The sequence below is a fragment of the Carassius gibelio genome, chromosome A2 (assembly GCF_023724105.1).
Source record: "Carassius gibelio isolate Cgi1373 ecotype wild population from Czech Republic chromosome A2, carGib1.2-hapl.c, whole genome shotgun sequence".
Taxonomy (NCBI): Eukaryota; Metazoa; Chordata; class Actinopteri; order Cypriniformes; family Cyprinidae; genus Carassius; species Carassius gibelio.
Genome location: NC_068372.1, coordinates 30508701 through 30527591, shown reverse-complemented (window position 1 = coordinate 30527591; position 18891 = coordinate 30508701). Strand labels below are relative to the sequence as shown.

Here is an 18891-nt window from a genome sequence, read left to right as displayed (position 1 = left end):
TGTCAGGATCATGTTAATGATGTGTTTGATTGACAGTTGTGGCAGCCAATGAGCTTCGCTGGCAGACGCAGGGAATATTCCGGCCCTTCGTGGAGGTTTACATCATCGGGCCGCACCTCAGCGACAAGAAGAGGAAGTTTGCCACCAAATCCAAGAACAACAGCTGGTCTCCGAAGTTCGACGAATCCTTCCAGTTGTAGGTTTTTAACAGAAACAGATTGAACTTCTGCATAACATCACGTTTTGTTTTTATGAAAGGACAATATTTGCCACCTTTATCAATGATTTGTTATTTTATGAAGGCATAGTTCCCTTATTTTATTTATTTCAATTTTATGTCAAATAGTTGACTAAGGTATGAATTTAGCTGAATATTTTTTGTGCTTCTTAAGGGATTTTCAAAATGGGTTTATGATGCAGTTCATTTTTGAAGCCGTTTCCCTAAATATATATATATAATTGCAATATAAAATTACATTGTTTAGTTTTATTTACTTATTTACATTTTATTAAACATTTTTTAATGATTATACTTTTTTTTTTATAATTAAAATAAAATAAAAATAGTAATTTATTTGTCTGCTATTAATGGATTTTCAAAAAGTGATAATGATGTCAATAATTTATGATGACATTTTTCTGACCATGAATATATAATATACATATACTTATCTTTTTTTGTAAAAAAATTAATTTATCTGAATAATTTTTGCTGCTATTTATGGATTTTTAAAATGGGTTTATAATGCTATTAATTTATGAAGGCATTTTGCAGGCCATATATTTATATTTATTTATTCATGATGTATTTATGTATGTATATATATATATATATATATATATATATATATATATATATATATATATAATATTTTTTCTTTATATAAATGTTATGTCAAGTATTTCCATTCATCATAAATGAATTAATCTGATTAATTAATCCGTAATTAATTACTCAAAAAAATTCTGATTGCTAGTAATGGATTTTTTAAATGGGTTTATATTGTTATTATTTATAAAGGCATTTTCCCAACCATAAAAAAATACATATTTATTTACATTTTCTGAATAATTGATCAGAAAAATAATTAATCTCTATCATTTTAACAGCTTTTAATGGATTTTTTAAAATGAGTTTATTAAGGCATGTTTTTATAACCTAACTGTATAAAAATTACCTTTCATTTATTTATTAAAATTTTTACTTATTTAAATGCAATGCCTAGTGATTCACTTTATAGAAATTAAATTGTGTATGTGTTGTTGTCAGTTAAAACAAACGACTAAAAATAAGTTTCATTAATTTAGCTAAAAACTAAAACTGAAAAACAATAAAATATAAATATTAGATGAAGAACTGAAGCACTAGTATTCAGTACATTGCTTTTACTTACTTGTATTATTTATATTTTATTGTATTTCATCTTTATTACAATAAACATAAAATGATTTTAGTATTTTAGTTTTAAGTAATATGAGTACTTCATCGTATGTCATATAATATTCAGTATGTTTTTGAATTAAAGTATTACAATTGCTAAAACTGAAAAAAATAAACTATATAGAAATATATATAAATAATAAAAAAACTAATTATAAAAACATTTAAAAAATATACACCATAACCTAAAATGAAAATATAGTATTCAGTAAGTTTTTTTTAAGCTTAAAGTACTAAACTTACTAAAACGGAAAAAAAAACACTATATAGAAATATAAAAAATATATTAGAAATTACTAAAAATGTAAACACAAGAAAATTCTAAATATTAATAAATACTATAATAGCAGGAACATACAACTGAAATGGTGAGATGAGGAACAGGATAACTGGATATGGGTTAAACTAGATTTAGTTTTTTTTTTATATTTGTTTCCTGCAGCACAAAAGTAGCAATAGCCAACGATACATTGTACGAGTCAAAATGATACATTTCTCTTTGATGCCAAAAATCATTAGGATATTAAGTAAAGATCATGTTCATGAAGATATTTAGTAAATCTCCTACCGTAAATATATCAAACTTAATGTTTGATCAGTAATATACATTGCTAAGAACTTTGCTAAGATGATTTTCTCAATATTTAGATTGTTTTGCTCCCTCAGATTCCAGATTTTCTAATAGTTGTATCTCAGACAGATATTGTTCGATCCTAACAAACCTCACATCAGTGGAGAGATGATTTCTTCAGCTCCAGGTGATGTATACAGGTGTAGTGGTCACATGTCTTGTGCTGTGGTTCTGTGTGTAGTGTGCTGGGCGCTGAGCTGGGTCCCGAGGGTTACGAGCTGCAGGTGTGTGTGAAGGATTACTGTTTCGCTCGAGAGGACCGGACCGTGGGGATGACTCTGCTTCAGATGAAGGAGCTGACGTCCAGAAGCAGCGCCACCTGCTGGCTCCCGCTCGGCAGACGCATCCACATGGACGAGACGGGGCTCACCGTGCTCCGCATCCTCTCGCAGCGATCCAACGACGAGGTGGCCAAAGAGTTCGTCAAGCTGAAGTCTGACCAGCGCTCGGCCGAGGAGGGAAGGGGCAGCTGAAGCCCCCAGACTCAGAGTAAACCAAGATCAGACAGACACATCTGCACAGACCGAAACAGAAACCCCAGATCTACCCCAGAGACTTAAACTGCTTTTGTGCGGCAGGGACAGATATTTCTCGACCCTGTTTACTTCCATTACAGATCATGAGTTTGAGTCAAATCATACACAGTTAATTTTTTAATAATCGGTGTTGTTTTTCATGATTTCTATTGTTTGTTTTTTTAATGTCATTTTATTTCAGTTTCATTCTAACTTGAAACCAAAAGAATTAAAGTTAAACTGAAATAAAATTAATGAAAACTATATAGACGTTATTTTTTTTAATGGCAAAACAAAATGACAAAATGAAAATATAAAAAAAAAAAATCTCGATAAAATGGAATTATAAAAATATTAACAATATTCTAAAATATTAATTGGTTGACTTGACCAATAGCTGAAATAAACGATAAGTGGTTTTTAAATGTAACATTTAATTATGTTTTATAATTTATATTTTAAAAAATTTGAAAAATTAACAAATGTTTTTATGGTTTTATTTATATACATATATGAAGTTTGTCTTCATAATTTTGTGTAAAATAAATCATTTTAGTGTCATTAATTTACAATTATAGTTTTAATTTTTATATTTTGTTTTCATTTTAATTCCAGTAAAAGTTTTGGCAATTTATTTAGTTTTTAGTTTCTTTTATCTATAATATAGTTTTTATTAATTTGTAATTTTTATTATTTATCTTGGTATAATTAATTTTTTGTTTAACTGTAGTTATTTTAGTACATCAAATGTTCATTTCTTCTTTTTTTCTCATGAATTATCCTGTTTTCACTCAGAAATATGGAAGCAGGTGGATCTGGAAATTCTCTCGTTCACAGATCCTCGACTGAGAAGACTGTAGATTTAATTCTACACACTTTGTTTTGCACTTTATGGGCTGTGTTTAAGTTTCTCAGACAGCTCTAATCTTTAGCACAACGCTGATTTAATGTCACATGGTTTCTGATTGGTCCATAGAATGTTTCCCGACCAATCAGAGATCACGATTCTGCTGAAGGCTGCGTTCACGTCCAATCAGAATGTACACAAATTCAACATGACATATATTACATGCTATTATTATTATTTATTTTTCACAAATAATACTGTTTTATTTTACAGTGAAATATTACAATAGTAATAGTTTCTTAATTTGTTCGATATTTTTTATTTAGTAATAATTTATTACAAATTTATTTGTGTAGCATTTTCACAATGCACACAGTTTTGGTGCAGCTTTGTAGAAAAAGTCGTTAATATTGTTATTATTAATATCTTTTTTTTATGTAGTTGCATTAATCAGATTAGAGCTTGGTGATTTTATATATGTGTGTGTGTGTGTGTGTGTGTGTGTAAAACTAACACACTTACTGTTCGTTCTGACGTGACGTGAACGCTGCAGACCATCGTGTTGAGATGATGTAATGACTCCTCATGATGAAAAACAATGCCTTCACATGCACTCACCCACAATGCATTGCGTCTTGTGTCAGCCAGAAGCAGATCTGTGTGTGTGCACCTGTGTTTTCTGACTCAGGCTTTGATTGGTTTCTGCATGTCGAGTCGCTCTCGTTCTCTTCGTCTTCAGCATGTGAACATGACTCTTTATTACACTGTGCCTCCCCTGCAGAACACACGCCGTGCATTATGGGGCTTTCCTTCCTTTCTGCAACTACACGGCATCCAAAATACTCTTAATAACGTTATTATATTTTAACAGGCTACTATGTCAGAAGTGCTGGTTTTGCAGCGAAACGATCCAAAAAACACACGTTCAGTGTCTCTGATGACGTCTGAGGTCGACGCTGTTATAGAATCATTGAGCTAATATAGTTATAATATTAGTTACAGTTTTTCATTTTCATTTTTAATTTTTTTAAATAATTAGTATTTTTTTTATATATATTATACATTATGTAATATTTATATATTATATATATATATATATATATATATATATATATATATATATATATATATATATATTTGTGTGTTTTATTTTTTCGGTTGAAGTTTATTTAAAGTAACAGAAGTTTTCGTAATGAATTGTTTTTATTATATTCGTTTTTTTCAAGTTTTAATTCATTTTTATGTAAGTTTTAGTTATTTTGGCACATCAACTTAAATTGAATGAAATAGAGAAAAATAAAAATGTCGGCATCTCGCTGAAAAATAAATTAAGTTTGAGGTTTTTTATATTTAATTTGAAGTAACAAAATATTTAATAATTTTTTTAATTAATTGTAAAAGTTTTTTTATAATTTTGCACCATTTTTGAAACCATTATTTCAGTATCATTGATAAAATTATAATTTTTGTTAATATGTTTTTAATTAGATGTTATTTTTATATTTTCTGTTATGTCTGTTTTTTAATATTTAAATGTAGATTTCATTCATTTTAAGTTGAATATGTTGGACTCAATGAATATGAGAAATGATTTCTTGTCAACTACCTGAAATAAAACTATTTTTTTATTTTGTTTAAGTTCATGTTTATTTAACTTCAGTGTTTTTATGATTTCTTTGGCTGCCGATGCTGCAGAGAGAGCGCTTCTGACATCGAGTCAGACAGCATTATAAGAACAGAAATGTGTTATTGCTTTTTTATGACTCTTCTTCAATAATGCATAATTCTAGAGCAATACGCTGGACTCAAACTCTTTGTGGATGCATTACAGGAATAATTCACCCAAAAACAATCATTCACCCTCGGGTTGTTTCAGTGCACGATAAGGTGAGGATCTGCTCACTATTATTAGTCACATGGACTTTTATGGCACTTTTATTTTTGTTCCAAAGTTAGTTTGGATCATGAGGTGAACATCCCTTTAAGTGAATCTGTTCCTGGATGATCAGCTGATCTCCGACTAACAGGGCTTCAGTCCTTCAGACTAAACCACTGTGCTATTAAGTGTCTTTGTCTTAGTCATTTCAGCTGATTTCACACGTTTACGATGCAGTGTTTACTTGCTATTATTTGCTTTCTTCATACACGTGTTATTCGCAATCATTCATCAGTGCACTAAAAAAGATTTATTCTATTTTCTAAGTTTGTCTTCATAATTTTGTGCTGCCTCTAAAACGATCTTCAAAGCCATGCACTTGTTAACATCATACCGGGTTTAAAAATGTTATTTTAAATTTTTTTAATTTTATGATTTTGTGCTCATTCTGTAACAACTTTACAGCTGTCACCTTGAAAAAAAAAAAAAAATTATATATATATATATATATATATATATATATATATATATATACATACATACATACATACACACACATGTATAGATATAAATTTGTCTTAGAATTTTTGCACCACTTCTGAAATAATATATATATTATTTTTAAGAAAGGAAAATATTATTTTATTTTCAAGTACAAATTATTTTAATTAAATTTTCAACTTTACAGCTGATGTCATCTTCGCCGGGTATATTTTAAAATCATACAAGTAAAAAAAATATATATATATATAATTATATAAAATTTAATTAAAATATAAATAATAATATTTAAATTGAAAAATGTAATATTTAATAAATTTTTTATAGATAAATTAAAATAAATTGTTTTGTGTATTTTATAATTTATTATGTTTTAATTATAGTTTGAGATTACAGTTGACATCAACAGGGCTGGCTACTTGTTAACATTGCATCATTTAATCTCTGATGTTTTGTGTTGTATTCAGATTTAGCTTTAAAATCTCTGCGCTCGAAGCCTGACGCAGCACAGCCATTGAATGTTGATTCACACGAGCCTTGGCATCAGATCACACACATGCCGAAGCACAAACGGGCTTGAAGAAGCTCATATGCATGCATGCATGAGCACAGACACTGTAGTGCAGTCCATCCTCTCAATAAAACCCCTGTGCATGATGGGAAGCCAGTAGATGGTCTCGATGTTAAGCTGCCACTTACTGACCATTGACTTCACTGTTGATTTTCCAAAAGAAAAGCTTGTGAACCGTCTCTGATGTGAATGTTTCATGAGCGGATGTTTTTATACTGGGGATGTTTCTAGTTTAATTTTTAATCATTTTGATTGTTCTTAATGAGGATGATAGTGGATTACTGCAGCATTTGCTTCCTATTAAAACAATTATCAACCCACTCCGTTTCTTGTTTTATGAAACACCCGCATCAACATGTTGTTTTTCTTTATTTACAAACTTGATCACATTTATTGATTATAAAATGTCCAGGTCATCATTGGAAAAATGGATTGTTGTCAAAATAGAGTACATTTTTTAGAAAGAGAAACTAAATGTATAGTAACATATTGTGCATTAATATGAAACAGATCTTTGTTTTGGACAATTTTTGTAATTATTTGAATGCATAAAGAATCAGAGCAATTAGTAATATTATTTAAATTTGTATTTTAGAACGTGTCCCTTGACATTTTTTTTTTGTCCATTGCATTAGCCATTAAAAAATTAAATAAAGAAGTGGGAAACCAGTGCTTCCAAAGCCAAAATATTGGAAAATGTATTTAAATATTTTTATATTATTTCAATTATTTCAATATTTTTATGTGGTTAATTTTAATAACAATTATTGTTATATTAATATAATTTTTTAAAAGCATTTCCAAAGTCAAAATATGTTGATAAAAACAACAATTATTGGTCAGATAAGTTTCTTTAAAAAAAAAACATTGTCCTTTTTGTCAAGCAATCTATTATTGTTTATATTAATACACTTATAATAAAATTAACCATCATAGGTAAACAGCACTATAGTATATCTATAAATCAACATTGAGATTAATAAATGTTCATTGTTGGATCATGAAGGTTTTGAATCTTATTGTATAATGTGACCCTATTCATCCAAAAACCTCACATGATCGTGTTTCGTTTAATTCAGAAAGTGGCGTCATGAAAAATGACGGATCTGAAGAATGTTCTAAATATTCTACATTTTAAAGACTCTTCTGAAGTGATACTCTTGAAAGATTCTGATTCTTTAACCTTTTAACTGTCACCCCCATTTTTGAACATAGACGTGGAAGTACACTATTCACACTTAAATTGTTATAAATCATAAACGCTTTTGAATACAGACCAAAGGTTGGTCTCTTTTTAAAGAAGACAATCTGCAGATTATTGCAGAAGTGAAATCATTTAAAAAAATGAAAGCATAAAAAAGTTATAGAAGTTTAAATTTACTGTAAATACGTTTATTATTTTATTTTTATTATATTTTATATAAAATAAATATTTAATAAAATATGTTTTAATCCAAAATTGCTATAAAATTAAAGCCATATGTCTAAATAAGTTGTGTTCCAAATTTGAAGTTGATATGAAAAAAATGTAGGTTCATATGCAATTTTGTTTAGGCGTTATACCACAAAAAGCCACCGGGGGCCATTGAAACTCCATTGAATTTTTTGGATGCATTTGTTTGTCACAAATGTATCAATTTCTCTCTCAATATTATGTCTATGACAGAATAACCACCAAATATGGAATCTTGAGACTCAGACCTTTCCAACGATATGTATTTTGTCAAGATTATGAAAAGTTTTGATTCTAAAAGACCGTAATATATTTGGAATATGACCCCTCCCACTGAGGGGGAGGACCACGCTAAAAGATTTTAAAGTACGATTTCCATGGTAACGCAGTGTTCGATTTCAAAATGGTTTTCATAAGATGAATTTGGAGTATATAAGCTTTCAAATGATATATAATTTATGATGATTACTAAAATATGTGATAGGGAAAAAGGAAGCGGAATAGATTTTTTGTAACAAAGGTCAGAACTCCAGTTATGATGTATATGTTTTGAGGTGCACTCTTTTTATAAATTAATCTTTTACTGTTCCTTCATAATTTCTTAACAACAAAACGTGGTCAAATATCTATTTAGGAGTCTTAGACCTTTCCAACGATATACAGTATTGTTCAAAATAATAGCAGTACAATGTGACTAACCAGAATAATCAAGGTTTTTAGTATATTTTTTATTGCTACGTGGCAAACAAGTTACCAGTAGGTTCAGTAGATTCTCAGAAAACAAACAAGACCCAGCATTCATGATATGCACGCTCTTAAGGCTGTGCAATTGGGCAATTAGTTGAAAGGGGTGTGTTCAAAAAAATAGCAGTGTCTACCTTTGACTGTACAAACTCAAAACTATTTTGTACAAACATTTTTTTTTCTGGGATTTAGCAATCCTGTGAATCACTAAACTAATATTTAGTTGTATGACCACAGTTTTTTAAAACTGCTTGACATCTGTGTGGCATGGAGTCAACCAACTTGTGGCACCTCTCAGCTGTTATTCCTCTCCATGATTCTTTAACAACATTCCACAATTCATTCACATTTCTTGGTTTTGCTTCAGAAACAGCATTTTTGATATCACCCCACAAGTTCTCAATTGGATTAAGGTCTGGAGATTGGGCTGGCCACTCCATAACATTAATTTTGTTGGTTTGGAACCAAGACTTTGCCCGTTTACTAGTGTGTTTTGGGTCATTGTCTTGTTGAAACAACCATTTCAAGGGCATGTCCTCTTCAGCATAGGGCAACATGACCTCTTCAAGTATTTTAACATATGCAAACTGATCCATGATCCCTGGTATGCGATAAATAGGCCCAACACCATAGTAGGAGAAACATGCCCATATCATGATGCTTGCACCTCCATGCTTCACTGTCTTCACTGTGTACTGTGGCTTGAATTCAGAGTTTGGGGGTCGTCTCACAAACTGCCTGTGGCCCTTGGACCCAAAAAGAACAATTTTACTCTCATCAGTCCACAAAATGTTCCTCCATTTCTCTTTAGGCCAGTTGATGTGTTCTTTGGCAAATTGTAACCTCTTCTGCACATGCCTTTTTTTTAACAGAGGGACTTTGCGGGGGATTCTTGAAAATAGATTAGCTTCACACAGACGTCTTCTAACTGTCACAGTACTTACAGGTAACTCCAGACTGTCTTTGATCATCCTGGAGGTGATCATTGGCTGAGCCTTTGCCATTCTGGTTATTCTTCTATCCATTTTGATGGTTGTCTTCCGTTTTCTTCCACGTCTCTCTGGTTTTGCTCTCCATTTTAAGGCATTGGAGATCATTTTAGCTGAACAGCCTATCATTTTTTGCACCTCTTTATAGGTTTTCCCCTCTCTAATCAACTTTTTAATCAAAGTACGCTGTTCTTCTGAACAATGTCTTGAACGACCCATTTTCCTCAGCTTTCAAATGCATGTTCAACAAGTGTTGGCTTCATCCTTAAATAGGGGCCACCTGATTCACACCTGTTTCTTCACAAAATTGATGACCTCAGTGATTGAATGCCACACTGCTATTTTTTTGAACACACCCCTTTCAACTAATTCAACTATTTGCCCAATTGCACAGCCTTAAGAGCGTGCATATCATGAATGCTGGGTCTCATTTGTTTTCTGAGAATCTACTGAACCTACTGGTAACTTGTTTGCCACGTAGCAATAAAAAAATATACGAAAAACCTTGATTATTCTGGTTAGTCACATTGTACTGCTATTATTTTGAACAATACTGTATAGTTTGTCATGATTAGATTAGGATATAATTGTAATATATTGAAGTAAATTTAGGCGTCCCGTATACGGGACGGTGACATTTATCAGGTTAAAACATGAAAAAACATTTTTTTTGATTTTGTTCAAAATTGTTTATGATGGTTTCAAGTACATTACATAACCACTATTTTATTGTATTTTTTATCAAATGTTTTTACATGAACATTTTCAGAAATACCTACATTAAAATAAACGTAAATAATTAAATGCTGTTAAAAATGCCATGTCATGGTTAGAATAAAGCTCCTACAGTAGAAGAAAAACTGCACCAAGCAGAAAAGATGTAATTTTTTATATAAAAAAAACTAGTGTAAGCTGTGTCATTAACAACCTAGGATATCAGATTAATATAATAATAATAATAATAATAAAAGCAATGAAATTTCAAGCAATGAAAGTACTAAAATTAATGAAACTGAAAAAATGAACACAAACTAAATAGACGTTTAAAAAAAACTAATAAAAAAAAGACAAAACATTATTAAAACTAAAAAAAGTTTTACTTTGTTTAACTAGTAATTAATTTTAAGAAATTCTGTGGCAACTAGCTGAAATAAAATAAGTTTTATAATTAAAATTCAAGTTACAAAAGTAATTTCATGGTTTTGGTTTTAGTTAGCTATAATAACCCTGCAAGTTTTACATCACAAACTAGGGAACGTTATTAAAAGACGTTAACGTTAAATGGTTATGAAAACAACACTAACATGTTTAACATCGTTCTGTCTAAATGCATTCAACAAAGCTTTAATATTACAGAAATGAAGACACGGACACAAAGGTTTATTGTTTTACAGTACAAAAACAAAAACCAAAACAAGATTTTATTAAAGAAGCATAAAAAATAAAACTCTTGATACATTTCTTATAACCGTCAAGTCAGCTCAAATTATACGTGTATACAATTGTTCCAGCTCACGGTTAAAAGGTCCATAAACTTTCAAATAAAATATATTTCAATTTTAAATTTTCTTCAATAATTTTTTCTCATTTTGTTATAAATTGCCTATATGTTGTACACAGGAAACAGAAATATGGAAAATAAAGATAAATTTGCTGTAATAAAAGGGTCACATTATAATCTGGGATATTTGTCAAGATAAGCAAAGAAATTGTAAAAATAAAATGTGTAAAAAAGTTTTTTTTGTGTGTTTTCCTTTTTAGAAAATTATTAGCTAATGCCTCGCGGCTTCAAGACATGCAGAGAGTTTAACTTACAAATAACGATACGCGTTTTAAAAACTACATTAACCTTTTACGTCATACGTTTGAAAACTAATTGCAATGATTGTATTGAGGATATTTACAATTAGGCCTGAAATTCGGTTATTGAAATTGCTTTTGGTTCTGCGTAAGAAAGGAATTAAAGCGGAAGTAAAAGCAGAGCGAGTTTAGGGCACAAATGCATCATGGGAAAACAGCGTCTGACGTCGTTCTAATGCAAAACCGCCTGAGATCGTCCTCAGCAAACCCTGTTTGAGGAAAGAAAAAGAAAAGAAAACCGTTCGACTTCAATCCGACTCTTCACTACTCACATGACCTTCATCGCCACAACCAAAACATTTCACATACACACAACCGAAAAAACTACTAGCTTCTTGTACCTTTCAGCCTGTTACACTAACTAAACGCTGCTTTTAACGAAGTCTGGGGATGAAAAGAAGAAAACGAGCGGCTCAGATTCGACACGGCTCTCCGTACAAATCACTAAAACTGGAAGAGCGGAGAGAGTTTACATCACAATCTTCGTTCCCGGCCGTGAGTTTCACCACCAAGGCACCGTTAGCGCTCGAATCTTGCCACGTTTAATTTTCGACACGCCAAAGAAAGGTCTAAACGAGTGTCTAGAGAAAGAAACCTGTACAAACCAAAACACATTCTCGCTCGTTAAGACGTCAGAGTCCCTCACGTTCGAGGAAAAAACGGCTTGTGCTAAATCGTACGGAAGCCCTGGTGATTTAGCTGCCACGCGGACTAGCATCCTGTTTATTAGGACGACCTGAAGTGTAGTGTGGAACCAGAAGCCCTTTAGAGTGTGAAAGCATGGCTTGCCGCGTAAAAACCGTTGGGCGGGGCTACAGATTCATTCGTAGGCAGCGGATGGGGAGCTAAGTGCGATCGTAAACGAAAGGGCCGGAAGACAGATGCAAACTCCAGTTAAATACATTTCTGTGTCACAGTCGCTCTCGCACACAATCACGACTAAACATTCGAAAGATTATTCAGTATGCGATTTGATTTAAAAAATCGTAACAGATAAAAGCTCCTCTGTAAATACTAGCAACCCTGTTTCTGGAGTGCAGGAATGAACCGACACGTGAATGTTTTAAGGTAGTGTGGCAAACGAGAAAATTCACGGTAATGATATTCATAACATGGACTATTCTAGCTATTTCAGATCCTACATCCACTAGAATCGTCGCATATCGATTCGTATAAATATTATGTGTTCGATAATAAAACAGAAGTATCTCATGTTTTGGTCTAAATGAGCGCAGCTTTCGCATAAAAAACTAAACAAAAAAAATAATTTAAAAAAATGACTGCATCGGCAACACGAAAAAACCATTAGAAAAAAGTGCAGCGTAAAAGTTGAGTAGAAAAAGTCGGAAGCATGATGGAAGAATAACCCACCGAATATGAATGGCTGAAGATAAGACGCAGTCTTACAAGTACTTGAGTGTGTAATACAGTCACTGTTGTTATTGTTATTATTATTATTATTACTGTCAATAAATCAGAATAGTGTCATTTCTAATAATTACTCAAGGCAGTCTTCGTTTAAGAGAAGATGCGGATGCACTGCGTGGCAGGAGTGTGGCAAACGGGACACTCGGGATCCTGCGACTGGCAAATCTGCCCGGCGCAATCCATGCAGAAGAGGTTGTGGCCGCATGGGACGAGTGCAGCGGTCACCTCGCTCTCGCAGCACACAAAACAGTCCCGCGACACCATCCCTGCCAGGCCACCCGCTTTGAGGCGTCCTAACATAGTGGATGCGATTCCACCTCCGCTTCCGCCGCCTTCTGAATCAGTTGGCGAGCCACCCGGGAGCGACGACGCCGAGCAGGAAGAGTATCCGGTGCTGCTTCCAGCGCTGCTGCTGCCGCCGGCGGCCGTCTGGAGCCAGGAGAGTGCACTGAGAGGGTCGCTTTGGGCCCGGCGGGCGAGCGGGTGATCTGGGTCGGGCGAGAGGCGTGGGGTTATGGCTCCGCCACTGAGACCGCTGCTGTTGCGACGGACCGTCTGCAGTGGCGCTGGCTGCTGCTTCGCACCATTTAGAAACGGCGCCCATATATTCGCAGCGCCAAATTCAAAACCCAAATCTTCCGACGTCGCAGGCAAGCTCGGAGTCGAATCGCCTGTGAAGGAGAAGCTCCCGCCGGCACTGCTAGTGCTAAAGGGGCTCGTGGGGCTCCCGCTGCCGTCTGCCACCCGTCGAGTCGCCGAGAACGATTCGGAAGACATCTTGCGTGTCGAATGGTGCTTCTGCGACGGAGGTGCTGAATGAGTCGCACGCGACCACAGCGCGCCGCTTAAACCGAGAGACCCGAGACCCTCTAAACTCACATCCGTCCCGTTGTTGTGAAAGTCATTTTCGGTTTGGAGGTCGACGAAGGCGCCGGTGCGCAGCGTGATGTGCGTTTCGATTTCTTCTCGTGCGCGGTCGACGTTCTCTGGCATTCCTGTGACCTCGAACACGGGGTCTTTCTCGCGGCTCGGTGTCACGATGTAGGTGTGCGTCTGCTGCTGGATGCGTTTGATCGTGGCTCCTTTGGGTCCCACCACTAGACCCACGACACGGTAGGGAACGCGGACCTGGATGGTGGTCTGTCCCGGGAGGTTGGGAGGTCCGGGAAGCGAGCCGCTCGATCCGGGGCCGTTTGCGCCGGCTTTGCAACGCGAGGCGCGTATCATGGAGAAATGCTCGGCTGCTGAGATGATCTCGCGTTTGGCCATTTCCACATCCTCGCGGCGGCCCGTCACGATGAACACGGGTTCTTCTCCTCTCACGGGGGTTTTGATGTAGGTGTTTGTTTTCGCACGCAAAGCTTTGATCTTGCAACCTGCAAAAAACAAGAGAAAACATTAAGAAAATAAACATTCGACAACTGACAAAAAATATGTATTGTAATGCATAAATAATTTAAATGGTTTCGGTATTATCATGCTAGTTACAATAAAATTACACCATTTTTAACTAATGCGCACATTGATTAAAATTATTTTAATGAGTTGAGACATGACATGGTCTATTGTACTACCACAGGAAAGTTTAAATGAAGTAGCAAGGGCAAAAAAAGTTTATTAAAAAGTAAAGGCAAATTATGGCACATGTAAACGTAAACATTATTTTTACATGTAATGATTATAATTAGTCGATAATACTATTAACAAATCTTTGATTATCTTAAGTGTTTACCCAAATAAACATAGCATTGATTCTAATATTAGCTTTTTTATTTTATTTTATAGTTTGCTAATTTTAAAATTAAGGACAACATGTTATATATCTGTACTTTTTAAAAATGATTTGTGACAACAGGACCAATGAAAATGAACTAGCAAAAGTAAAATGCAAATTATGACTGGCATACTTAATTTATTGAATATATTAATTCCAATATTTTATTAAAATAAATTATACTGACTTTGACGATTATTTAAATGCACAAACAAATAAATACCTAGTTTCTAATATATTTAAAAAAACATTTTAACAGTTATTTTATTTACTTTTTTTAATTTTAAAACTTGGGAATCTGCTACAGTTATATATGAAATTATAAACAGAGAAAAGATGACAGACAAATGTAAATGTATAATTATTGATATTGTAATAAAATGAAATAAAATTATGTAAAAGAATTCAGACACAGCGTGGTATATCTCTAGCTATAAAATTCTTGTCACTACATTTTAATGAAAGTTTGAGTGGAAAATGACAGACATATGTAAAAAAAAATTATTACATTCAAATTAAATAGCCATTATCATACATTATTATTATACAAGTCTTTACCCAAATAAATAAATGAGTTTCTAATATCTGCAAGTATAATATTTTTAATTAATCAATTTACTTTGTTGTTATAATGCAAAAAGTTGTTCCAGCAGTAGCATGCTATAGTTTCTGAGGAAATTATATAAAACTACATGGATTTTAAAAAGGTTGAATATTTTGGCACATACTTGAATACAATAACTACGATAAATTAATTAAATTCAATAATAGTGGCACTTTCTGTGACTATCATACAAGCTTATAATGAGGTTACATAAAGCCTGCAAGTATACCATTATAAATGCTTCAAAATGTACCCGTGCATTGATAATAAAGATGTTTTATTTATTCATCGGCTGTTTTTGTCAGTGTGCGGCCGGACAGAGGTGCACTGTTCCTTTAAATCCGGGTCACTTCATTCAGCCAATGGACGCGCGCTCTGTGACGTCATCGCGGGAGGCAGAACACATGGCATTTCAAACAAAGAGAACAATGCCGCGGCAGCCAAAGCTCGAAGAAATCACGATTGTTTTACAGGAACGCGATCACTGGAGATTATTTCTCACGGGTTTGTAACACACAAGTCCATTGGAGCTGAAATGCGCCGCGCAGAGAGCCGTAGTGCGCGCCCCCGTGCCTCTATACTTGTATAACTCATATCCTCACATGACCCCTGCGCGTTCATGTAACACTCCGGATCCTGAACGAAATGCAATCAGAGATCGATAATTAGCAGACAGAGAGATGGGCGGGAGGCCAGCGAAGCCGCAGCGGTCGATGCGAGTCTCTATTGTCTGGTTTAGAGCGACAGACCCCCTCCCAAACCCCTCCTGCACCCCCACATCCACACCACTGATGTTCATGAAGGACAAAAATCCGTCTAAACGTCAAAAAGCACGAAAACACCCATGCATGCGTGCCAGAACAACAACAGCAGAAGCACAATGCAACTGGCTGCTCACTTCTGCTCAGAAAGTGCGCTTATTGTTCTGATACACTGCATTGCTTTGTTTATGATGTCTAGGAACAGAAAGTGGGAGTGAATATTCAAATCACAGCTTTTGCATGCAATCTCAAGACTATTAAAGCAACGATTTTCATATTGCTCCAATGCAATTCACTCCTGATGATCTCAACAAACAGAATTCAGGTAAACAATAACATTTTCAATGCAATTGGCTAGTAAACAATGTCACATGACTGATCTCAGTCAGGTTATGCTTATTTTTGTTCACCTGCATTGGTCGTTTTCCAAATTTTGGAACACTAGTTAATATTTTGCACGCAAATAACTTTATTCAAATGCATTGCATTCATTGTTTATGACGCTTGAATAAGAATTGTATAACATTTCCATGTTTTGCAGGTAAATGCTTTTATATTGTTCAAATGCACTGCATTTATTTGTCTTAAGAACAATTTGCGTTGCATTTGTTGGAACATAATATTAAAACACTAAAATCGATCACGGAAATAAGTACTTGAAATCATTTCTATTGTTCAAATGCATTGCATTCATTCTCCTTGAAACTAAGATCATTAAATTTTCATATTTTGCACGCAAAGTGCTTTCATATTGTTCAAATGCAGTGCATTTATTTATCTTTTAAGAACATGATTTCGTATTTTGAGGGCACATAAATACTCGCGATGATTTCCTATTGTTCGAATGCATTGGATTTTTTGGGACATGGTTTTAAAACGTTCATATTTGATCACAAATAACTATATGCAATGCTTTACAATTGTTCAAATGCTTTGCATTTATTGTTTATCATCTCTCAAAACATAATATTAAAAACTCACTTATTTTTCTACTCTGTATTTGTTTATCATCTCGTGGATCACAAAGAATCGTAACCAGAAGCATGTTATATTATTGTTTATGATGTTTTGGTGAATATTAAAGTCGAGTTACCTTGTCTGCCGACGATCTCGGCCACATGCTCTGACGTGGGCACCGGGACGCACTCGGTCATGTTGACGCTCCTCTTGCGGAGCACCGAGCTTTGTTCCCCGAGGATGGAGGAGTGCGGGCCGGCCATGTGATATCCGCCGCCGCCTCCCGAGCCGTAGTACTCCGGAGAAGGCGAGCAGGAGTCGGGTGATTCCCGGGAGCCGTTGGTGTGATCGAGGATCTGCAGGTCGACGTATCCTCCTCCTCCGTTACAGTTCTCACCGGGCGCGGTCCCGTCCAGACAGTCGACCTCGTCCATCGTTATGAGTGACAGCTGATCCAGAGCGAAGCGCAGCGCCTCCTGACGGTCCTCGCCCCGGGGCTCGTGCTCGGTGACCCCGCCGGACGGTCCGGTGCTGCTCACAACCATCTCGTGATCCATGATGTCAGGGTGAAACAACGGGCTAGGCATAGTCGTCCCCGCGTGCGCATCAGACACCGAACCGAGCGCGCTTCCTAGAAGAAAAGACACAATGAAAACAATCAAACACATTGAGAAGTAACCACAAACCATCTAGAAACGCTTCTAAGTGCACACTACAGTGCGCTAAAGCGAGTGTGCTTCTTGTTTTCTAGCACTCCATGTGTCGCGTCCCTTTTGTCTTTGTTTCAGCCGCTCTTTAGCCTCACAAAGCGCGGGTAAAGTGGCCGTTATTACGCAGAGCTCGCGGCGGGAGCTTGACACACGCGTCCGCGGCTCCCGATCGGTTGAATCGTGAGTTTAAACGGAGATATTAGAGTTGAAAGTGAAGTGTTGTTAGCCGCGCTGCTAACCGGAGACGATCGGTCACATTGTCGCCTTTGTTTGTAGATCTCATCCGCGCACCACGCGGACAATCCCGGGCGTTAACGGAAACCGGCAGACAAGAAGCTAGCACGGACAAGCGGTAAATACAGTGGCAGTAAGTTACCTCACCTCACGTGTTCCCGCGCCGCTCGTGTCTGCTGTTTTCTGGCGGATGAGGGAGATGTGATGACGGCTAGCCGCTAGCGGAGCTGCTAAGTGTTTGGGGGCGTTGAAGGTAAAGACTCGTTTTAAAAGCATTCGCGGTCAAAATCAAACTCCGGCGCGCGTTGGAATCACGCGTCCCGCCTCGGCACCGCTCACGCGCGCGGTCTGATCATTGTTTCACCGGTTGTTTTCACGCTTGGAACGCTAGAGAGGGTTAATAGCGCGTTCTCCCGGTCCGCCGTCTTTGTCTGTCTGTGTGTGCTGTGCTGTGTCTCTCTCTCTCTCTCCCCGCGCTGACGTCACCCGGCGCACAACAAAGGGTTCAAAGGCCACGTGCTGCGCTTCTGTTCCGATTATTTCTTTACAAGTAAATGCTTATTACAATAATATATTTCCATTATAATTATCCTGTATAAACTCAATCTATATGATTTTAATGATTCCGTTTATATATATATATTTTTTCATTAATAAATTATATCTGAGTCCTTCAAGTTTATTTTATAAAAATGTTTAACTATTGACTATTAAATCAGTTTTAAAACATTTATATAGAAAAGCATATGTATGTATTAATAAACATTTTATTTAATGGTATTTAAAGCTTTTGATCCACTTCAAATGTTGACTACTATATATATATATATATATATATATATAAATATATAAATCCATGAATATATTTACTATTTATATCACAAATATTTGATAAAAACTACTACATTTGTAAATATTTAAATATGAACATTAATTGGTGAAAAAGGTTTGAGACTCAACATTAGCTTTTTGTTGTTTTTTTATCAAATGCTGAT

The 18891-nt window shown here is 35.1% G+C and overlaps 2 protein-coding genes across 3 annotated transcripts in view; one reads left to right on the top strand and one right to left on the bottom strand.

Moving 5' to 3' along the window:
- Positions 1–3005, top strand: part of LOC127938585 (protein unc-13 homolog A) — a 45833-nt gene extending 42828 nt beyond the window's left edge. Inside the window, exons 40-41 of the mRNA XM_052535299.1 lie at positions 37–196; positions 2254–3005. Coding sequence (XP_052391259.1) covers positions 37–196; positions 2254–2545 — 452 coding nt within the window. The 3' untranslated portion in view covers positions 2546–3005. The remainder of the gene's footprint in view (positions 1–36; positions 197–2253) is intronic.
- A 7942-nt stretch (positions 3006–10947) lies between these two features.
- Positions 10948–18399, bottom strand: LOC127938571 (RNA-binding protein MEX3B-like). 2 transcript variants are annotated; one of them, XM_052535291.1, is made up of 3 exons: positions 18039–18399; positions 17089–17583; positions 10948–14232 (listed from the first exon to the last, which is right to left on the bottom strand). In XM_052535291.1, exons 2-3 carry the CDS (start codon positions 17537–17539, stop codon positions 12947–12949), a joined length of 1737 nt encoding a protein of 578 aa, XP_052391251.1. In that variant the 5' UTR covers positions 17540–17583; positions 18039–18399; the 3' UTR covers positions 10948–12946. The 2 variants fall into 2 exon arrangements, with proteins under 2 accessions (XP_052391251.1, XP_052391245.1); XM_052535285.1 differs by having other exon boundaries at positions 18044–18398.
- Positions 18400–18891: the final 492 nt, after the last annotated feature.

Coding starts and splice junctions, on each gene's coding strand:
- LOC127938571 (XM_052535291.1), bottom strand. CDS start 17,539: ATGCCTAGCCCGTTGTTTCACCCTGACATCATGGATCACGAGATGGTT. Junction 14,233..17,088: donor CGAGATCGTCGGCAGACAAG/GTAACTCGACTT, acceptor TGTTTTTTGCAG/GTTGCAAGATCAAAGCTTTG.